At 42.9% G+C, this 23,065-nt stretch overlaps 3 protein-coding genes across 4 annotated transcripts in view; 2 read left to right on the forward strand and 1 right to left on the reverse strand.

Moving 5' to 3' along the window:
• ndufs6 (NADH:ubiquinone oxidoreductase subunit S6) overlaps window positions 1–20,671 on the reverse strand; it is a 71,542-nt gene extending 50,871 nt beyond the window's left edge. Inside the window, exons 1-4 of one of the 2 annotated variants that reach the window (XR_015839424.1) lie at window positions 20,343–20,671; window positions 20,087–20,140; window positions 19,353–19,475; window positions 15,546–15,644 (exon numbers count right to left, since the gene is read on the reverse strand). Coding sequence is in view for 1 of the 2 variants with exons in the window: in XM_088278662.1 (XP_088134788.1) it covers window positions 18,669–18,737; window positions 19,353–19,475; window positions 20,087–20,140; window positions 20,343–20,516 (420 nt within the window). In the remaining variant the exon portion in view is untranslated. Of the gene's footprint in view, window positions 1–15,545; window positions 15,645–18,603; window positions 18,738–19,352; window positions 19,476–20,086; window positions 20,141–20,342 lie in introns of those variants that run through there. The other variant, XM_088278662.1, reaches the window with a different exon arrangement.
• irx4b (iroquois homeobox 4b) lies at window positions 10,900–14,151 on the forward strand. Its single transcript, XM_088319309.1, has 6 exons — window positions 10,900–11,263; window positions 11,341–11,526; window positions 11,604–11,716; window positions 12,145–12,301; window positions 12,492–12,645; window positions 12,725–14,151. Exons 1-6 carry the CDS (start codon window positions 11,219–11,221, stop codon window positions 13,300–13,302), a joined length of 1,233 nt encoding a protein of 410 aa, XP_088175435.1. The 5' UTR covers window positions 10,900–11,218; the 3' UTR covers window positions 13,303–14,151.
• A 36-nt stretch (window positions 20,672–20,707) lies between the features above and the next one.
• On the forward strand, window positions 20,708–22,851 carry mrpl36 (mitochondrial ribosomal protein L36). The gene is made up of 2 exons (XM_088278664.1): window positions 20,708–20,851; window positions 22,425–22,851. The coding sequence occupies exon 2, from the start codon at window positions 22,436–22,438 to the stop codon at window positions 22,787–22,789; it is 354 nt and encodes a 117-aa protein (XP_088134790.1). The 5' UTR covers window positions 20,708–20,851; window positions 22,425–22,435; the 3' UTR covers window positions 22,790–22,851.
• The last annotated feature ends 214 nt before the right edge of the window (window positions 22,852–23,065 follow it).

Genomic DNA, 23,065 nt, shown 5'->3' on the forward strand with positions numbered 1-23,065 from the left:
GCGCTGGCCTGGTGGGTTGTGTGTCACTCCAACTCATCTTTGACGTTCAAGGGCCTCGAATAGTGGGGGTGGAGAGAAAGATAGAGAAAGGTAGGGGGTCTTAGAGCTGTCGAGCATAAAAGCGGAGGCTCCTACTTAGATGCATGCAAGGCTCATGATTGAGGGACCTGCATGCACCCCCCTCGCCCCATAAAGCCACTTTTACATGACCACAAAATCGCCCGAAAGCAGTCGCCGTGTCATGTCTGCCGGTTTTCGCAGAAGAGAAAACTTTTTTTGAAGAATAATCCTCATGTGGTATTTTCTGACAGGTACGAGGTAGACCTAAATTAATGACCACCACAAGGTGTCAGGGCTCTCCGTTAAAGATATCTGTAAGAAGCTCCTCCATATCAAGAGGAGCCAGATGAGGTGGCTCGAGCATCTGATTCAGATGCCTCCCTGGTGAGGTGAAAGGAGGCCCGAGGAACGAGACAGAACACGCGGGAGAGACTGTCCAGGTCGGCCTGGGAACGTTTTGGGAAGCCAGCAGAAGAGCTCGGCCAAGTGGACTGGGAAAGGCTAGTTTGGGCTTCCCTGCTAAGGTTGCTCTCGTGAATCTTGAATTAGTGAAAAAAAATTAATGGATGTACAAGGCTTTATGTGCAAAAATGGCAGCTAAGATTACACCAAAAAGGGTAAAAAAAATTTTTTAAAAAGAGCAGCAAATCTATCTTTACACTCACTCTGTGAGTTTCACGGCGTTGCGACTCAATGCTGCCCCCTCACTCTGATACAAGTTAACACACGATCGTCGTATGTAACAGTCCTCGTGGCCTTTCCAAAGGGAAGACAGCAGCAAACATCACAGAAAAAAAACAAAAACGGATTACAATATGCATTTCATCTGCTCAAATTGCTTCCATGCGTCGTCGCCTTTTACGTTAAGACTGCTTTGGTCTACCTGATTCAATTTACACGATTATATCTATGGACAAATGTATCAAAAGAAGCATGTCGAAACTTGTGCCAACACTTTCGGTTGGGCTTTCGTGCGCATCAACTTCAAATCATGCAGACGTTTGCTACGGCTGCCAGGAACTAATTTCGTAGCTTTATGATGGATCAAACATACGAATATACTCTTGTCAAGAACAAAAAAGTGGTTGTTAAAACTGAAATGGCAAACGTGCAGTACTTAACGATCCGTTTAAAAAAAAAAAATCTTATTGAAGGTAAACTTATTTGTAGTGAGGATAAGAACATCTTTGTAACTGTGATGATATTTCTATTGTTTGAATATTAATACACTTACATTTTGTATAGAAAATAATTTAAATGATTCAAGTAAAATGTATGAGTGGTCAAAGCTTAAATGCAACAGTGTTGTACTGTACCTCAAAGTTAAATACAACTGAACTGTACCGTATTTGAAAAGTTTTGGGTGAGGAAAAAAAAAAAAAAGCTTCATTCTGTTTGATTGAATTTCATGTTCAATTCAGTGGCCACGTCCGCAAAATTGAATTTTATTTAATTTGAGATCATGTAAAATTGTGGCTTAAATGTTTCACACAGCAGGATTTGTCGCCACTAAAATATATCATAAAAGAAATTATCATATACAAATTTATTGACTAACCGATATGCGCTCTGTAAAAAAAAAAAAAAAAAATTATGATGAACATTTACGAATAAAAATGATTACTTGCATATTTAAAAGCAAAAACCAAACAAGTATTTAGTCATGTGTAAAGAAGTACATTTATGTCGGGTTTGGAGATCCAATCAATGCGTGCGCGATGAGCGATTGGATCAGAACACAAGTGATAATAAACAGCACACCCTAGCTGTTGAGAGCAACAGAGAGATGGCGCAGCGAGAGCCGTCATTGATGTGAGAACAACATGGAAGGAAGCCAGACACTTGAGGCCATTTTCACTTCCTCTGCCAAATCTGACAGACTGCCATCGGCACCGCTGAGGAGAATATTAGCCGCTCGCTCTCCCTCGCTCTCTCATACGCGCCTCCCTTTTTTTCTTTTTTTTTTTTTTCTCCCTGCACTTCATACCAGCCAGATCGAGCGACTGTCCTTCCAAGAACCCAAACAATATGTTATTCTTTCAAACTTGGATATCAGTGAGCGGTTGCATGATGGCGCTGAAAATGACATCAAATAGGCCTTTCATCGCTTACACGGCATGTCCAAAAAACAAGTTGCGCTATGAAAGGAGGCACAATGAAAAAAAAAAAAAAGTGAGCAGATCCAATATTTGATTAGAATTTCCTGGCTGGAGCTGCTAGAAACTTCCTTAAGTTCACACTACATGGCGGCAGTTTGTCATCCAACCTGCGGCGAAACTTTTCAGAACTGGTGCATGCTGGGAAGAGCGAGAAGCGAGAAAAAACGGCCACCGTCGCGCACTGGGATGCGAGCGTTCTCGGCGGACTTTTCGGGGGGTTGCGTGAGCCCCTCAAACTCTCAGTGTGAATAAAGTCTTCATTGGCGCTTTAGTATTCGTATATGGGCTCTTTGGTGAATTCTAATCCCTATTAAAGAGGCAGATTATAGAAGGGATTTGTCTTTGATTCGCCTGTCCCACTGCTCCTTTTTTTTTGTCAGCATCTCTGTATCGTTCCCTCGTTTCCTTTTCTCTCTGCGCTGATGGGATGGTCACGGACTGAACAATGACGGCCTCCGTGTGTCGGCCGCCTCACTCTCCCACCCTCGGTCGACTATAGCCACATGTATGAGGGCCCCCGTAGTCGGTGTGAATAGATTTGTTCAAAAAAAAAAAAAAGGCCCCCGGTGCATGAGAGCGGTGCGGGCCCTGTAGACGAGCCCTCGTGTGATGCTCTATCCCCTTTCGAGGCGCTCCGCATGGGAGTGAGCTCCCTGGTCTTTCCCCCAGCACCTTCGCTCTCTTCTCCGCTGAGGAGATAATCAGGCTTATGTAAAGACGACGTGCTCTTTTGACAGTCATCAGCTCATCTGTGATCCAATCAAGCCCAAATCCGCCATTGTTCGCCCCCCTCAAAGTGTCTCAAATCCGCTTGCGCACAAGAGAGGGGCTGCCTTCTTTATCCTGCCAATCACTCCTGACATTCCTGCCACTGTTGCCATGGCCTGGGGTCAGAGGTCGTGAAAACAGAGAGCATGAGCTGACTCGGGGAGAATGGCGCGGGGCTAAAAGGAGGGACTCCCGGCGCAATGGCCTCATTGGTCATCCAACCCGGGGGGTAAATGTAGACAAGTTAGGGCTCTATAGCCCTGCTGAGAGGGCCAGACTCACAGAAAGGCACGGGCAGGGGTGGAGAATGACGGCAGGACGAGGAGAAAGAAGGCGAAGGAGGTGTGTGGAGAAAGGAGGGAAAACGGGGCTCATGTGTTTGATTGCCAAATAGGTTTTACAGAGGGTGACCTCCAGGGGGCCAGGAGAAGAAAAGATGAACAATGTCAAAAGGTTCTGGAGAAGAGAAGATAATAAACATAGCCGTTAATATAGTGGGCGTTTTATTGACACCAAAAAAAAAAATAAAAAAATTCCAAAACAAAATTGCCCACTCACGTCATTGCGGGATAAGCCGGCCACTGGGTTAAATCTTCTGAAATGTCGTCAAAAGAATCATTTCTGTACCCCGTGTATTCGTGTGTATACATAAGTGAGCAAATGTTTAGCCTCGGGAAGATATCATAGGGACTTTGCACCATTCACTGTTCCTCCGTCGGGATTAGTGGAATTAAGCGTTTAGCACAAAGGCGAAGTATCACAACTCATGGGTAATTCAACAAGCGCCACAATGCAGCAAGTTTACAGGCTGCTGCTTCTTAGCCTGAGCTTTTTGTTAGCTTGCAGCTGCGAGTACCTTGCAGACAAATCGTCAATGCCGAATATACAGGGGGAATACACACAGCAAATACGATGAAAGGGAGGCAGTGATAAGTCTTTTCTGTGGATGGCGATCCATTCAAGGCCACAATCGGAGGCAAGAAGCACATCGGGAGGAGGGGAGGGTTTGTGCTTTAGTTTTCGGACCGTTGGCTCCTTTCAGCCAGTTGGGAACAATGTACTTCGACCGCATGTATGGAGCAACATTGCTTTGCGTGTGTCGGGAGGAGGGGGCTAAGGATTCTTGGAGCAAATATTTTTTTCAGCATACATTGAGGATTCAGAGGGGGAAGCGTGTGAAACCAGAAATAAAACGAAACGGAAATATTCGCCGTAAAGTACTGAGGTGAGTTCTTCTCAACAGAATTGGAAGGATCGCCCCATGATCGACTGTGAAACTAATTTGGGGTGCTTGTTATTCTGCATTGCTGCAACAATTTGGCAGCAGTAAAAAAATAATACAATAAAATCACATTTTGTTCCACTTTAAAAACTAGTACAAGTGAAGAAAAATATGAAGTTGACACACTTGATCACTTTACGAGGGCCACTTTTCGAGTTGGACACCAGTGCTGTAGCGTGAAAATGACAGGATACCAATGTGGGTTTTTTTTATTTTTTATATTTTTTCGTGTGTTGTCCAGAGGGCAACGCGAAAAGTCTACAGTCTTCACTACTGATAACTAAAGGGCACATAAATTCACGGTGTAATTACACATGAAAAGGCGCACATCGTCAATCTCTCTCTCCCTCCCTCTCTCAGCGACAGACATGCACCTAGACACACACCAGTGTGTGTGCGTGTGTCTCGAAGATAGACAGGGGTTAATATACTCCATTAAGCTCTATTAGCCTAAATGACTCGGGCAGATGAATGAGGACTCACATGACTCTGGATGTGTGCGCGTGTGTGCGTTTTCATGCACACGCACGGTAGTACGGGACAACCTGCCAAGTGTTTATCTGCGAGGCACACACTCGCACACAGACAGAGGAGGGGTGGGAAGCAGAGATCTAGTTTCCCACTGTCACAGATGCTTACCCGCCTCTCCATTACTGATGTGATTGGAGTGGACACAGAAAACGAGCGCTCTTGTTCCCACCGGGCCAATCTGAAGCTATGATTGCCCCCGTTCCTCTCGCGGGAGAGTGCCAGCTCCGCAGGAAGAGGCACTTAATCGACTGCGATCGCATTCAACCCTGTCAGTCGCCGGGGTTTTTAGAGCATTTGCTTTGCGGAGTTGCGTTTGATGGCGCACGATCAGGCATGGCACACAACGCGAGGCTCGTGGGAGATGTGGAATGAGGAGATGTGACGCTCAGTGGTGTAAAGTGGGAAATGTGACAAAGAGATGATCACTGGGGAAGGGCAGACAAGCTGGAATAGTCGAGAGGTTTTATCCCTTTCAAAACGCAACGCCGCTGGTGGCCTTAAGCCCTGGGAGGTCCTCTCAGACGTGTGACATGAAATCTGGAACCACGTCATCCAAGCGTGGAGACAAGTGGAGCCGCTGTTTAGTGCTTGCGTGGCTACAAAATTAAGCGTGACCTCTTCACCCTGGGTCAATAACAACGCAAGCTGAGCCCACTGCTGCCTGAGGGTAACAGACACGCACAGAGTCTTGTTGTATTACCTCAAGCTTCCGCAAGGTGGCACTTGAGCTCTAAGTACAACTGCTCATCCAAAGCAGGAAGGCATGCGATGTCAGTTGTCACCATGCCACAATCATCGAATTGGAAACAGCGGTCAGTATGGTGAGGTCCCATTTTTTTTTTAGAAAAAAAAAATACATTGAATTAATGAAAACAAGATCAGCTCTGCAGTGCAGTCAATAGAATTAAATATGAGGCACCACAAAGAGCGTTGTTAATAAACCCGCCAAATTGATATAAAAAAAAAAATAAAATAAAATAAAAAATCTAACAAATAAAATGTGGCTTCAAAATTGTGGAGGAAAATTTAAAAAAAAAAAAAAAAAGGAGAAAAAGCCGTTCTCACCGCTCTCAAGCATTGCAAGTGTCTGCTGAATGCGCTGAAAGCCAGCACTGCTCAACTATAAACCACACAGTTCAAAGTCTTTGTACAGGTTTTGAGAAATTATCTTCAAACATGAAATTGTGCAAATATTTTCAGAAACAAATCACTGAATTCACTTCACCGGGCCTCCACGAAAATATTTTACAGTATCTTATGATTAAATTGCAAGTTCGACTGACCTGAATACGAGTGTCATTAAAGGTGAAATGCAAACAAGAAGAAAGAGGGATAAAATGTTTGAATATCAAAATGAGCCCAAACAAAAAAGTGAAACTAGATCATCGGCGGATCATCGGAAGCTTCAAGGTGGATTTAAGTGTTTGTTAATGGCTGTATCGGTCCCTGTGGACTGAGGCTCAAAGGGCAGAATAATGTATGTCCGCTGCAGAAGTAATGAAGTGGAAGTGATCGGGAGGAATACGACAGTCCTCCCAGGGCTCAACGCAAACTGTACGCACTCTTAAGAGCTGCCTGTAGCCTAAACCTCCCTCTCTGCCTCTGTCTGTCTCACTTCTCGTCTTTCTCACACATACGCACACTAACACAGCGCAGCGGCTAAGAGGGTTAGCTTGTCTCTCTTCCCAGATGCTACATCATTGATGAGGAAAGCCGGGGCATTTATAGTATCCCGCTCAAGAGTTCGGCATCTGCACCGCTTCCATGAGGATCCCATCAGACGAGAGCTGCAGGAAGCAGGAGATATCGGCGGTCGCGGTGTGTTGGCGACCTTGTTTTTTTTTTATGTGGACCACGTCAAGTCAGCTTTGGTGTTGAACACCAGAAAGACTTTGTCAGTCACTGATGGTTAGACTATCCCTTTAACCATTCATCCATTATCCTCATTTGCTTTTCCCCTCCAGATCTAAAAAAATAAATACAAAAATTTACCCTCATCACTCACAATCTTTTCTGACTTGTTAACTTTCGCCAAGTGTTATCATCGTTTGATTTATGTTGAATGGTGGGAACTTGAAGGAACAAAGCATAAATACTTGGAACTAATGGATTTCCCTTTTCATAGCCCTAGTCATAAAACTATTTATCGATATCTTTAATAACATTTTCCCCATAAATGGCATGACTTCACGTGTCACGCGAGAGCTTGGCACGAGACAAAATCACCGCGTCCAAACCAAATGGAAGCAGTGAAGTCAGCGCCAACAAGCATGAAGGCAGATGTATTTATCGTTTTGATCAAGTCATGTTCAATAAATATAGTAAATTTGTACTAAATGCAGCATTGGTTCTTTTAAGAATGCTTTTCATTCTAAAGTAAAATTGGTACTGCGTGGAATCGAAAATCAATTAATGTGAATCGAAAATCACATCTGGCCCTTGTGTATCGAATCGATTTTGGAAATTTGAATTGATACTATTGGTTACTAAAGAAAATAATAAGGCCACACAACAGTGACAGAAATGACGTGAAAAAAAAATGTCAACCTCGAAGCATGAACCATGACCGCAACAGATTCGGAGAACCGAGATATTTCCCATCCAATGACTAATTCCAGAAAATTGTTTGCTGTTGATAGCGACGATTTGTGGTAAATGCTTTGTGTCTCATGCCAGCCGAAATACCACTAGCCTGCGGCGTTAAAAAATTGTTAGTCTCTTCCGATAAACTCATAACTACCGGTAAGCTGTATTTTGTCAGTAATTCGGGATGTAGCAATAAAACTTTTTTGTCAGCACGTGCATTTGAGTACTCAGTGACGCAAAGTATCAAAACTTTATAACGACAGCGCATCTGGCCATTGAGATGAAAATGTTTTATTTTAAAGATAAAGATAAAGATAAAGATAAAGATGTCCTTTATTAGTCCCACAATGGGGAAATTTGAAGTGTTACAGTGTTATTCAAATAGTTCAAAAAAAAAAAAATTGCTCCAATGTAAATCTTTTTAGAGTAACAACTTGTCAAACCAACTAACTTTGAAACCTCAACCATACTTTGAGAGCCGACTAACTCATAACTCGCTAGAGGAAACCAGAGAAAATTGTTTTCAATCAGCTGATTTGGCAAAGCATGCTAGCCAGAAGCATGGACTTCTTTTTTTTTATTTGTGCACCACTTTGAAGATCCCCACTTTCTAGGAAGTGCGAAGCTCTAATACGTTGTCACCAAAGTTACAAACACGGCAACCCACAGAGACAACAAAAAAATTGTGACTCAGGGCTTCCATGACACGGAAACTTGGGAACTAATTGTTTCTTCCAAAGACAGAAACAACATCATGTGCTCGGTCAAGTGACAAAGCCCCCAAGCAGACCCCGTTGCAACTCTCATTTGAAGAGGCAAAGAGCAAAACGGGTGAGTGGCGCAGCGACACAAAGTCTGCCATGGGAGGAGTGAATAATGGGTCAAAAGTATTCATGGAAAACATGAAAGTTTTTTTTTTTCTGTTTCTTAATTTCATGCACATAAATAACAATAATGACCAAGGACGGGAAAACGCTTACAAACGCCGATAAGAACAAACAATGCCACCAGCATGGATGCCACGGTCTGAATGAAAACATGTCAGAAAAAGACTGCAGTTTGCGATTCAATTATTTTATGACGTTCTGCATAACTTGAATAAAAATGTGTGTGGTGGCTATAGTATTCTACGTTTAAAATGTTTTTCCTGGCCTTTTCTGCAGCTTCATTCAGTTCCTGTTTGCTTCCGGGGGTTTCTCGCATTCGTCGGTAAAATACATGCTCTATTGGGTTAAGGTCTGGTGATTCACTTGGACAGTCTAGAAGGAAATACTATGAATTAAAAATCTGAATTCAGATTTTTTTTCTCTCATATTATATATATATATATATATATATATATATATATATATATATATATATATATATATATATATATAGTAAGAATAAAAAAAATATCCCTACAGTGACAATTTAAAGTCATATGAAAGTGAAAGAAAGATGAAAGAAGCAGAGGAGTAAAATGTGACTCGCCAGTTTGAACTGTAAACTTATTTTGCCCTTCGCAAAAGTTTACAGCAAACAATGCTTGATTTTAACAGTGAACAGTCGCAATTTGTGCTCTACTCCAGCATGTTGGTAACTCATAACGTTCGTGACGACATCAAAGCGCCCGACGCGTAAGAAGCCTTCTTTTGATTCGAGTTTTATAAACAATAAGAACTATTGGACCTGTTATACAGATTTGCAAAGGAACCGTTTCTTCTTTAAAAATGAGTGCATAATCGCAGTGTTACCTTGCGCATCACCACACCGAAATCGGAGACTTTCTTTCGCTATTGTTTGGTTTCCCGGCCCACCCACTGAGATTTATTTCCAAGGACCGAAAGCTAAAAATGAGACAAAGGCTCAAAAAGCATCTCGTTGTTAAACAGCGATTAAAGTTGCATAGATCCCCGACTTTAAGGTAGAAAATATTCAAATGCGCTGCTTTGTGATTGAAGGAACTTGTGATTGGAATTGTTTGGGCCTCTCTCACATTTGCAACATGCACAGCGCCTCGCCGCCGCCCTCCTCGCGCATTAACATGCTTCTATCATTAACCCCATTGTCCCACCTCCTGCATAATAGCTGGAGCGGGATGCACGGAGGGTAAAAGAAGAATGCAGCGTTGCCCGTCCTTCTCTCTCATGGAGCATTTTTTGAATGAATGATTGATGCGAGGGGAGCACGATCAGAAAGATATAATCACGGTCTAACGAACGCAGGGACTTAAGAAATATATATATATATATACTTACTGGAGAAATTCCATAAATTTATAAAGACACTGTATATTAATATATAAGTAGCTCATTGAATATTCAAAATGAGAGAAATAAAATGTAAGCTTTGAATAGTTCTTTGTGTATAGGAAGACGCGGCCCGTCGCAACTTTTCCCAATGAATACAACCGAGGACCCACTCATGTTTGTTGTCACAAGCCAAACAAATTGCCATTGTCTTTGAGTGGCATCTGTTTTGTGCAAAGACGGGCGACGGTGGCGCATGGAGATAACTTCATTTCCGATCTTTGAGCACAGATGAGCGTGGAGACAGTTAGTCCGTGTTCGCTATATGAGCACCTTTTGCGGGACAAATGGAATGTCAATCAAGGGAAGGTACACAGATGCAGCCTCGGCCCCTCCCCTTTCTCCGGTGGGGCCGAGGATGCTTTCTGGTGATGCATCTCTGTTGTTCCTGCATTACTCTGGTTGCACTGGGAATATTTTGGCCTTTTACCCCCTTCACATCCCCTCGCTCCGTTTTACTTTTAACCATTTTTTGCGGCATTCTTTTCTAAATTCGATACTTTGGAAGTTTCCTTTAGACGTTCTCCATGTGTACATAAGATGCTGAGGCAGAACTAACACAATTAAATAAATAGCTTCTTAGGGCAATTTATTTTACCTTGGGGGGGTAATATATATCTGAAGTTGTGACAAGGTGAATATTGCACCATTGAGTAAAAAGTGTGAATTTGATCAAAAACGGATCAAAACGTTTAAGGCTTTATTATTAAAAACATGACAAGTCATTCACTTGGTAAATGTGCTTACTCAAGGGAATGCTGGCTGTTTATTCTTTGATTAATTTGCTTACATATGGGAGTTGAAACCCCCCCCCTCCCAGACGTGAATGTGTTGATGACAGGGAGATTTCTCCATGGTGACAAGTTATCTCAACTACAGGGGCAAAACGATTATGCTAATACCAGGTTGTAGTCATCAATCATATTGTGTCAATGTGGTGTCAAGGCATCTCGTTCCCCCTCTCTCGTCAAAGCAATGTGTGTGTTGATTTTGGAAAAAATAAAAGGGGGGAATTGATGACATTCTAATTACGCCCGGAGCTATATCCTGCGTGGTTCCTTATTCTTGAATAAAAGCTGAAATAAGGAGAATTAATTACGCGAGTATTCTCGTGTTCACGTGAGCCCGGGACGACGCGCTCCGAGTCCGGAGTGACGTCACAGAGGCGCGCCTTAAATTGCAAGAGCGTTGCGCGGAGGTCTTCTTGGTTTGATCTCCCCCACTCATGCGCTCGCGCTGTGGATCTCGTGATAGCAAGGACGCTCTCGAAGCTTGTGACAGCTCGGAGAGCGTGGAGCAGATGCTGGGACCGGCGGGGAAATTACTTTTTTTTTTTTAAACTCTAATTATCGCCGTTTTGGAAATGAAAGTGGTGCGCAAATGTCTGCTTGCTGTGCGTAACAGCCAGCGACCAATTTTGGATTAGGGAATAGATGGAAGTAAAATTCGTTATTTTATGAATACATTTATCAGAATGTCTATGTAGGTTTGGACTAAACTCAGAAGCAGACTTTTTTTTTTCTAATTTTCTTTTTTCGGCCATGGCTTACTCTCAACTGGGATACTCTTACTCCACCCCGCCACAGGTACAGTGCGTTTATTTAGATTATGACAGAAACAACCATAGAGAATAAAAATAATGATTCTGCCATTGTTTCTAAAGTTTCTGATGACCACGAGCCCTCTAGCCGGCTGTCTGGACCCGGGATCGCCTCCGTCCCACCCGGCGCTGCGCTCCCCGGGCCACCAGCTCACCTCTGGCAGCAGCATCGGTGTTTGCAGCCCTTACCCAAAACGCCAAGCTTACTATAACACCTGCGCCAGCGACACCACACCTCTGTATTCGAGAGTGAGTTCCACATTGACTGTACAATTTAAGATAAAATGGATTCAATTAAAGAATGAATGTGTTAACTGTAATTGCAGGGACCTTTACAGCCTAAAAGTGTAGCGGCATCTGTGCACATGGGGACCTCTCAGACGGCTGCCTGCTATCCTTATGAATACACATTTGGTCATTATTCTTATGACAGATATGGGTAAGTATGCATTTAATTGTTGTCTTTGTTGAATTCTGAACTGCAATCTGCAAATATAAGGCATCACTTTGGATGGCCCACTAATTGCACTGAATTACAAGACAAACCCCCGCAAAATCTAAAAAGAAAAAAAACCCAGAGGTTATGAGTCTTTTAGTTTTAATGTCATAGTTATTTTTATTATTTTTTATTTTTAGTTTCATTACAGTGAGCGTCATTTGTAAACTTTTGCTCCTCTCACATGGCTCAAAAAAGCAATAAAATTTTTTAGAAAAAACTCCCAATATGTTTCAGTGCATATTATAATAATAATAATAATAATAATATCACAATATTTAAAGATATTTAAAGAGCTTTTTTTTATACAAAACCAGGAATTAATTTCATGGATAAGTTTGCCAAACTCTAACGATTCTTCAACTATTCAGGTACTCCTCCGCAGAAGGAGCTTCACGGCGTAAAAACGCAACCCGGGAAACGACCGGCACCCTGAAGGCCTGGCTACAGGAACACCAGAAGAACCCTTACCCAACGAAAGGAGAGAAGATCATGCTGGCTATCATCACCAGGATGACCCTCACACAAGTGAGCACAAATTACGATATTAACAGGACAGGTCCATTACGACTTCTTTTCTGAGCCTTACAACCTAAACGAAGAGAGCTTTTTAAGCTTTTCGGAAAGGTGAAAAAGGTTCTCGAGCTGTCAAAGTGCCAAAGGGGATTGAGTGTGTGATTTCACTCATTTTCTGACATGCATCCCTTTACTTGGTCAGGTGTCTACGTGGTTCGCCAATGCCCGCAGGAGGCTGAAGAAGGAGAACAAGGTGACGTGGTCGCCGCGAGCTTGTAAAAGCTCGGATGACCGAGGCCGTGATGAAGACAGTGACGAAGCAGACAAGTCACTTAAAGGAGACAAAGACCATGCAGGTAACGGCTCTCAGATAAATTCAAGTTTCATTCCAAATGCGTGCCGCTTGTAAAACGTCGATATTATCGCGCTTCTAAGATCAACAGTCTGCCGACTTGCAAAGCGATCTTGAAGACTATGACCTCCTGGAGTCGGACGTGTCCGACTGCGAACCAAAGCCGCAGTATCTACCCGAGGACAATGAAGTCGACTCAAGCATTCCACGCGGTCATCTCGCCGCGTACAACCCGGAGCCGCTGCACAGCTCAGACCGATTGTCTCCAGACTTCCCCAAAGTGACGACGGTTCAAGACCAGAACACCTTCTTTTCAATGCCAGATGTGCACGGCGCAGACAGCAAACCGAAAATCTGGTCCATCGCCAACACGGCGGCGTCTCTGGATCCCAGCTTGGAGCCAGAATATCCAGCATGTATGCTGTCGACAAGCTCGTCCTCTCCTGGCTTCCCGTCCAACATGGCGCTACCCAAAGCGGACAGGAAGCAGGAATCGCCGGTGGACACGCTCAGGGAGTGGGTGGACGGCGTTTTCCACGGCGCGCCGTTCCAGCAGTCAAAAGCGTCGGCGCCATGGAAAGGCTTGAATGATGCGGCCGTGAGCGGCGGAACGCTAGGACAACCGTTTGAACTTGTAAGATCCGCAACATCTTTGTCGTAGTCAACCCAACACTTGACATTTTCAAAGGCTGCTGGACTTTGTGATGTAAAGTTCATATGTAGCTGTCGTGACCGATGGAGTCTTCACAAAAAAAAAAAAATCCACCTTGTTGTTGTGTATCACCGCTACCACGCACAAAGATTCCGGAGGCAGATTACTCACCTCAATGTCCCGAAGGAACTCGACCGTATGACAGTGATAAGAGTCTATCATTTGTTGATCTTGTTCATAATTTATAGTTTGACACATATTCCAAACACAGTAACAGACATGCCGTGAGATTATTAAAACACTACAACTGAATCCTTCCCGGTGATTCGTGGAACACAATGATTCTGGAAAAGCTCTCCATTTACACTTCAAGGAACATGAGCCAGAGTTTGTAAACGCTTCAGAATCATTTCTCGACTAAAGAACGTCGCACGGTCAGTCGCCTTTTTACGCAAAAAGTCGTGGAAAGCTCTTAAAAAAAAAACGCTTTGGATTTGGAGTCTGCGAGAGAAAAGCTAAATTATTTTTCAGTTAGACTGAGCTCAAAAACAAGTGTCGACATTGATGAGAAATCGCAAGGCAGTGTATGACATTCAATCGCACAGTACAGTTAAAGCAACTGGAGGAATACAAAATATTTAGCGACAAATGGAAAAGTGATGCAAAGTTAGTCGACCTGCGATTCGCTGGGCGTAACCCGCCTTCACCCAAAGTCAGCTCACGCGCAACCCGGAGTGCGGCTACGCGGAATTCCAAATCGATGGATGGAAGTCACTTTACTTGGCTTCATTTTATGGCTATTTGAATTCAACTCTTTTATTTATTTATTTTACCTTTACACACACACACACACACACACACGCAAAGCCACAAGAATAAAACAATGCAATATAGGTTCTGTGTAGCCTTAAATTAGTTTACCTGTATCGTTCCTAAATTTTTTAAATCCTCTAAAACAATGTGGTCTGTACCTCAGCGGCCAAGTACGTGTGTGTGTGTGTGTGTGTGTGTGGTTCAAGCAAGTGAAATGGGGGAAGTGGATTGTATTCAGCCGTGACTAATGGAAACACACAGAGGAGGGTGCTGCTAAATTGTTAAATCGATGCCACTTCCAGCCGAGCTCCAGATATAGCTGCAATCGGCCATGCGTCCCCTTTCATTAGGCATCTTTTGACTTTGGCGTCCTGGGAATTCGAGACAACGCTCTGCCAGTAAAACGCTTCATAAAACTTAAGTAAATTTAAGCGAGTGGCACGCGTATTCCACTTCGGTGACTTCACAATACAAACAATTAGACATGATCGAAATAAACCATTGCAATAAGGATGGCATTATTGGAATTAAATGGCGGATTGGGATGTAGTTCCATCTGCTTAAAATTTGGCATGGGGGGAGGGGGGACTGTCAAGTTTAGCACTCAAAGCACATAAAAGTAGCATTTTTTTAAAAACACAGCACAACAAGAAACATTGCCCGCCAACCCCCCACCCCACCATTGTTCTTCTGTTTTCGATTTAGGAGCAGTGATAAAGTATTTATCAGAACAGAGGAGGGATCTTCCCAGGCTTTGTATGGAATTAACCATTTTACATTAAATAATTCAGGATGAATTCATCCGAGAATTTCATTCTCTTTCTGCTTCATAAATAAATAAGACCCGAGATGATAAATAATGACATCCAAGTTCTTATTTTTTTTTTTGTAAACTTTTCTTCCCTCAACTCGCCGACAGAGAGTCTCGTTAGGTGCGATGCAAAAGTGGTGATAATGTGCGCTTTTTTTTTTTTTATTTCCCCCTCTCGCCTCACTCACCCGACGTGTCATACAGCCGACAGAAGAATCGAATTTAAAAGAAGACTTGAAAAGAAGAAGTGGAGTCATGAAGGCTATCACATGGCATCCAGATAAGAGGCTGACCCTCTTCTGAGTGGGGTTAAGAGCTGTGAGTGCACACTCGCCTTCGCTCTCTCCTGTCGGAGGCGGAACTTTCCTCTCGAGAATAGAAGTGTTTTTCAATATTTACTTAAGGGCATTAAAAAGCAATCTGACAGCGCCGACGTAAAACAAGGCGAGGGTGCCATTTCGCTTTAGGTTGAAGAAATGATAGAAATTCTTCACTAGTTTGTTGAGCTAAGGTAAGTGAATAATTTCGACTTACCTTACTGTTGCATCTAATTGCATTTTGGGTGACTCTATTCTCATTTTTTCTGCAAATTATTCACCCCGGGGGATGCAAATGTTCTCGCACTGACCTTTCACACTTCCACCGGGAATCCTCGAAGCATCGTGTCCTCGTCCGCTTTACCTTCTCTAACCCTCCCTCCATCCTCTTGGCATCCGTCACCTTGCCTCTGTGGAAACAAAAAAAAAAAGAAAAAGTGAGACAATCAGCAGTCAGCCTTGCTCCCTGGGCCATAAAATGTGATTAAGTTGCGGTACAGGTCGGGGGATGTAAGCGCCACTGTTTACGTGTCTGTCTCACACCACCTCTCCTCTGTGAATTAAGTCGGGAATGACACTGAGGAAAATGAAAATTACTTTTTTTTTTTTGCCGTAAGCACAATCCTATGAAGGCTCGGTTTGAATTGCATGGCAGCCTTGAGTACTTTGCCCGTAGAAATGCGATTAATTGGAACAAGTCACACCCTAAAAAGAAATAAAATGCATTTCTGAAGCGAAAGTTAAGGCACTTTTCGTTACTGTGATGAGATCTCTCGCTTTCTCTCTCTTCCCGGCAGTTCAGCTCCAGGCACAAACTGAGGAGAGCTTACCTAACCAGCGAGAGCTCAGCACTCACTTTCCAGGGCTCTTAATAGCATCTTGAAAAGTCGAAATGAGGCCGAATGCAAGTTCAAGTTTCTGTCTACATGCTCTGACCCAGTTTTTGGTAAGAACATCATTTCAGCGCTGTAAAATATTGGCAAGTTCAAATTACTCCCGTCCACACCTTCTGTCATTTCCCGAGCGCACACACACACACACACACACACAGGCTGGCATACAAATACACAGCTTCAAGTCTCTTGTGTCTTGTCACACACACACTTTGGTTTTCCAGGACGATCAAAGTGCTGAGTGCAAACCCCCCCCCCCAAAAAAAAAAAACTGTCACATGTCGCCAGAAGTGTCTCGCACCCCTCCCGGCTCCTGGCACGAGAACAAGTCATTATTTCCACGCTAAAAGGTCAGACGCTCTGTCACCTAACTCCAAAGCGGAGCTCAGCCGAGTCGCCCCAAGACAATGACCAAAGGTCAGTTTTCTGTTTTGCCGCCTTGTACAATGAGCGCGGATATGAAGAGGATGGGGCTTGCGCCTAGATCTACCCAAAGACACCACTTTTTTTTTTTTTTTTGGTCACCAGACAGGGAGGTTCAGATAATTGGCTGCAGGCAGCTTCATAATGAGCCGAGGGGTTTGTAAAATGACACATCTTGAAGGGGAAATATTTTAATGGGGCAATTACAGCGATGAGGAGAATGTTTTGCACAGAGTGAGCGATTGTTTTTGTGAAGGAACTCCCTGGCATTTTACTTCATGATCTATCGAGGAGTTTTTAATATAATAAGAGCCTCATTTGAGCGGTTCTATGTCCGAACCGTCGGCTCAGACGGTCTCATGATGTGCAAAAAGTCGGAATTGCGGGCCCCAGGGTTGGCGAGAGGACCACGTCACCTTCATGACGAGCCGGTACGTGACAGATGTGAGCTATGCTGTGGGCTTCGTTTAGCCGGATTAAATAATTAAAAAGTTAAAATCTCGCTCCAAAAGTAAGCGCTATTTCATTCAGCGCAATTCATATGCTCAGTTTCATCCAAAGAATTTTGCCCCCGGCACAGCCTGCAACTCAACCAAGCGCCACCTCTGACTACTCCAACCAGTCAACTCTGACATGGACCCGGCTCGCCTGCCTCATTTTTAACAATGCACCTCTCCCTGCGCCTTCACTCATCCACAGCAGTCAGACTATAGATGAGGTTAACTACAAGCACAAGCCTCACTTCCACAAGTCACCAGGGCCAATTATATCAGCCTGACTACTCTTTTTTTTTTTTTTTTCCCCACCCCCCCCAACCTGAGCTCTATGGTGTGGAAAATGCAGTTCCACCGGCTGCATCACTGGGGACAGAGCAGACTCGCGCTGTCTGGAGTGCAAGTGCGGGCCAATTTGGCATGCGCAGGTCTGTGGAGAATAAGCCTGAAGAAATATATATATGATCTTCTTCAAACATGCATTGTTCCGCACGGCTGTGTCTTATCTCCCGGCCCTGATGTCCTGCAGTTTGAACGGAGCAGTGCCGATTGTTGGCAGGGCAAGTTAAGAACTCAAAAAAAAGGGGTTTTCAGAGCCGGAAAGACTTTTATACCACATGACGTTAGGAATTGAAGACAATGTCTCAAATAGTGTGTCACCAATACATGGACAAGCAGCAATTTACTTTTCATTTGACAGCTGTCTTACCACCAGGAGAAAATGATTTTGTTTATACAGTACAAATACATCCTTTTTTTATCCACACCAGCCACATGCGACAACAAAAACAACAATTTGCTCTTCCATTAGATTGCAGAAGGCAGACTTATTCTGGGTAGCCACCTGTTGCTATTCAGATAACAGAGTAGGTCATCGCTTCCTGTGAGAACATCATCTTTGGAGTTAATTAACCAAGCCCAGATTTAACACAGAGTAGAAGAATTAGAATTAGAATTAGAAATCCCTTTATTGTCATTGTACTCAAGTGTGCAACGAGATTAGAGGGCTCCCCTCTCCAGTGCAATACAACAATAATACAGACAAATATATAAATTAGATAAATTTTTAAGAAAATTAAAATACTATTTCATTAAATAATTCCCGTGTCATTTTCCCCCTGGTTTTAGGGTCCTGTGATTTTTTTTTTCTAATGTAAAATTGGTCCCTTGGCTCAAGAAAGGTTGGGAAATACTTATGAACAGCCCTGCAGTTAAACATATCGAACAATGCTGACACCAGGTGGTCACCTTGGGTAACTGCATGAATCAGTGATACTGCACGGCTCCATTGTCTAACATTGGAGTTCATACCTTGTTCTTAGTTTTGCCACAACATAATAACATAAATTTTGTCTAAGAATTTGAGAAAAAAAATAAAAATATGTTAAGATACTCATATGTGTGCACAGAATTACCAAAGTAGCGAAGTCAAACAAATGCTGTACATTGACTTTAAAGTGGTCATCAAGTTCACAATGAAGAAGAAAAAAAAAAAAAAAAAAAGCTCAAATAACTTTCCATACGGTCAGGCCTGGAGAGATCACGCAAACACTCAGGTATACAGATTATAATTTATTTACCAATATTGCAAGTTCTACAGGGAAGCAAAGAGACGATGGTGAATTCAGTGATGATGCTTCTGCTTGAATTGTAATCCACAGTAGCCACATGTGCCCACTTTTGTATCTTTATCCTGAAAAAAAACAAAACAATAATTAGTGCGTTTATGGTAAAGATATTTGCATTTATAATGAAGCTCTGTGTTTTAAACTATTACACTTCATAAATACTGCAAGTTAATCTGCATAACAAGAATACTAGTTACAGGTGTTTAGTTAGCAAAATAGACTAAATTAGGGGTTACTTTAATGCAGAGGTGTTAGTCAATCTTACTGACCAGAATGGAACCAAACAGAAGCAGAACTATGGTATGAATACTTACCATTTCACACAAAAATATTTCCTCTGTGGATAGATTTAAAAGAAAACGTCTTCCTGCGCCATCAATGAAAGATCGCTCACACCGATAACTGCTTGTGATCAACATACGGCCGATTTAAATTTGTAGACATTTCACCGGCTGTTTCGTGGAAAAGCATGACTGTAAGAATCATATTGTGTGATGGCAAAAGTGTACAGTAAGTAAATATTTCTCTATATATTCTGAAACAACAGTTCAACAATGGAAAAGAGCAACAACAGGTTACTTCCTGATGGTACATATGAATCACAATGAAAAAAGGACACTCATCACCAGAGATACATTCTCTACTAATCCATCTATTTATTTCATCTTGCAAATTCTTACCAAGTTAATATAGACTTTGGGGTGACCGAGTGCTCCTCCGCCGCCATCACAGGACACGACACGGTCCTCAACGTCAGTCACACTCTCCTCAGCCACCAACTTGATGGCCCAGTTGTTATTGACCTAATAAAAGACATTTTTATCATTGAAATGTATCATAGCATTTTTTTTGCCCTTTATATTTAACATTGACACCTTTTCCCCACAGATTAACACATTCAGATTGACTCCATAACAATTTGCATTACATAAACTTTGGGTTATTCCTGCAAATTAAGCGGATGGTATTACATGGACGTGACTTGGTGGAAATGAAGCTTGTATTGTCATTCATTTATTACTTCAATTGTGTAAAATGTGAATGAAAGGTGACAGGCCATACGCTACAGGGTGCTGGTAAAGTTAATTTAGAGTTGCCCCCCCCCCATTAAGTGCCTATTTTTTACATGTCAATATGGAATTCTAAACTGAAACCTTTCTATTAAGCAGGGAGATGGCAAATACAGGTCGAGAAAGCAAAAACTTGGCTTTAGTAAGTGCTTCGACTGACGAGCTTCACCTGCTGTTGAGTAGAAACACCTGTGACTAAAGCTAAACTTTGGCAGGGTTTTTACTTGAGGGGACATGGGTTTGTCACATGTTAATAATAATAATACAATTGAACTATCACGCTACGTACAAACAGTTTCAATAACGTATGTTAAAATATTTGACTTCATTTAAAGGAGTCTTACCTCCTTCTGTCTGTCGACAAATCTGGCCTTCCTTGGGTCTTTGGCATCGAACACCTGCACACACACACCAAAAAAATAATTGAAATGTAAAAAAAAAAAAAACCTCGACAACTTCCCTTCACCAACACGTTTGTTAATACGACAGAAATGTTTAGGTGGACAATTTTAGACGCAAACGTCAAATTGTTTGCAGACAGACAGATTAAAACAAATGCTAATTTTACACCACGGAGTAACACGTTCCCAGTAAACGGACCTGGCCGGTGTGCGTGATGGCCTCGCCGGTGGTGGAGACCTCCACACTGTAACGCAGCACAGGCACAGTAGAAAGTCTCAAAGGAGAAACAAAAACCTTTCCAATTTTACTGAAGGACGAGACTCGCGTCACAGCGGCCGCCATGATGCTAACATATGATTTCCCAAGATGCATTGAATTTTTAATTTTACACCCGAACTATGCCTTGCAGGTGTAAACTGACAACAATAATACCTATTTTACTACAAATATCTATTATTTCACATCATAATTAGATTGTGTGGTGTATTTATATCTAAATTGGTCTTATAGTTTATTTTTAAATGCCAATTTGACTAGGAATGTTCCTACGAGACAAGGCTTAGGGGGAACCGAAAAATACCTATGAAACCGGAAGTGATTGTAGACTCATGCACTGACCCTGCAACGCTGTTGTTTTGTTGTGGCGATCAAAACTCAAATTATAGGGCCGTGGACCCCGTTTAAATTCGTCCAGAAGCGAATTTGAGGTACTGTTTCCGTATCATTTTACTTGGGAATACATCGGGGAAATTTGATTTGATGCCCGGTTCGCGAAACAATGTCTCACGCAAGGTCGGCCACTGTCGGGCCATTTTCTGAAGTGCACGTTGATAAAACATGCGTATCCAGCATAGGTGTTGCATGAAAAGATGCACCTGCCTTACGACTGTACCGCTTTAAAGTTATGAACCACGCTTATTAAGTCGTCACGCGGCGCATAAAGGCACCTTGAGTTACCGCCGTATTGACGGATGGATTCCGTTTATTATAAGTAAAGCATTTATCATTTTTATTTTTTCCCTGTATATCAGCATTTATGGTATACAGTGAACCCCCGGTTATCGCGGTTAATGGGGACCGACACCACCCGCGAAAACTGAAAATCCGCGAAGTAGCGTCGCACCTTCAAGAAAAAAAAAAAAAAACACCGTGTATATATATACTTCGCACCTTTATATATATATATATATATATATATATAGGTGCAAAGTAGCGGCACACCTTCAAAAATGCTTTATAAAAAAAAAAAAATATATATATATATATATATATATATATATATATATATATATATATATATATACTGGTAGAGAGAGAGAGAGTGAAATTCATGTTATAACAAAAAACAAATTATTATTAAAACTTATTATTTTTTTATTCCCCAGCCATTATTTTTGTATTTATTCAATTACTTCTTTTTGTATTTATTTAATTACTTCGACTTTTACCTGCTGGTACGCCGTCCGGTGTGCCCTGTGAATGTTATGATCCTCCAGCAGAACTGGAGGATTGAACAGGACTCTCCAAACGCAGACCCGGGAAAAAAGGTGGTGATACAAAGATATTTATTATAATCACAATATAGTCAGTGTAATCAGCGTGTCTCGCAGCAGCTGACGGCATGGCGCGAGACAATCGCTGGAGGAACGCCCACACAGCTGAAAAAACAAAAACACACGCGGCATGACAGGCACGGATCATGACAGTGAAATGAAAGGTGGCATTCTTCATTTATTTATTTATTCATTTATTCATTCATAATTGACAGCCTCGCGCTCCGCCGGTGCCCGGGCGGAAGTTGTTTCTCTTCGGCTTGACAGCCACACACGCCGGCCGGTCTCCTTCGGAGCTCACGCACGGTCCCGAACGAAGCAAAATGTCGACGCGCGAGTGCCCGGGCGGAAGTTGTTTCTCTTCGGCTTAACTGCCACGCACGCCGGCCGCAGCTCGGGTACGGTCCGAACCGCGCGAAACGTCGCCCCCGATCGTGTCCGTCGCCACCAATCCTGTCCGGGGGAACCTGCTCTTCTTCGTCCACTCTCCTCTTCGGCGCACGCCGGCCGTCTAACCGCTTCAGCGCCCCCTTGTGCCGCTCTGCGAAACTACAATGCCCCCGAATATTTTTTAGACCCGCGAAGCACTGAACCCGCGAAAGGTGAACCGCGAAGTAGCGGGGGTTCACTGTACTCACTTTTTTTGTGCGCTATTCATTGGTGATGGTCATTAATTGAAATGGAAAGCTTTATTCACCCCCCTCCCTATTTCTTACCCTCGTTTTAGGCTTGGACTAAATGGCATCTCACCTCTTGATGCAGCTTGCAGCCTCCTTGACTCGCCAGGTGACCCAGATGAATCGGTTAACCTGGAGCTATTTGCCTGCGGTTGCTTCCTACCGATGTTTGTACAGCCTCAGTACAGGACCTCACTGTCTGTCATCAGCCAGAATCAGCCGCATCCAATCTGCTGCGTGCGGACCATCCTTGCTGGGACAATGTCAGCATCTTCCCTGCATCCAACCTTCTAACGGAATGAAGACAAAGTCTTCCTTGAAGAGGCGCTGCAAAGATTGCTTCTTCGTGCGACGAAGGGGCCGCTTGTTTGTGTTTTGCAAAACGCATCCGAGACACAAGCAGAGACAAGGTTGAAACGTGAAGGAGTTTTGAAGATTGAAACTTTGCTGCCACAATAAAATTGCTTGGTGACACCCCCCCTGTTGACATTTACTCTTATTTCAGTTATATTCACAAAATAGACCGTTTATATCATGATGGAAGTCGTGAAAAAAAATATTGCCTTTATTTTCTAACAGCAGTTATAGAGGATTAAAAGGGCGATGGTTTTTAAATGCTGTTATGCATTTTTCCTCCACAAGAGGGAGGAATTGTCTGATACGTACATACAAGGGCGCGCTATTGCTAATG

The sequence above is a fragment of the Idiotropiscis lumnitzeri genome, chromosome 16 (genome assembly GCF_059441095.1).
Source record: "Idiotropiscis lumnitzeri isolate Australia: NSW breed Sydney's pygmy pipehorse chromosome 16, RoL_Ilum_1.0, whole genome shotgun sequence".
Classification (NCBI taxonomy): Eukaryota; Metazoa; Chordata; class Actinopteri; order Syngnathiformes; family Syngnathidae; genus Idiotropiscis; species Idiotropiscis lumnitzeri.

What these genes read in the sequence shown, in the direction of transcription:
- irx4b (XM_088319309.1), top strand. Translation starts at nt 11,219, where the DNA reads ATGGCTTACTCTCAACTGGGATACTCTTACTCCACCCCGCCACAG. An exon ending in CCAGGATGACCCTCACACAA is followed by an intron (nt 12,302 to 12,491) that starts GTGAGCACAAAT and finishes TTACTTGGTCAG; the next exon opens with GTGTCTACGTGGTTCGCCAA. An exon ending in AGGAGACAAAGACCATGCAG is followed by an intron (nt 12,646 to 12,724) that starts GTAACGGCTCTC and finishes CGCGCTTCTAAG; the next exon opens with ATCAACAGTCTGCCGACTTG.
- mrpl36 (XM_088278664.1), top strand. Translation starts at nt 22,436, where the DNA reads ATGGCATCTCACCTCTTGATGCAGCTTGCAGCCTCCTTGACTCGCCAG.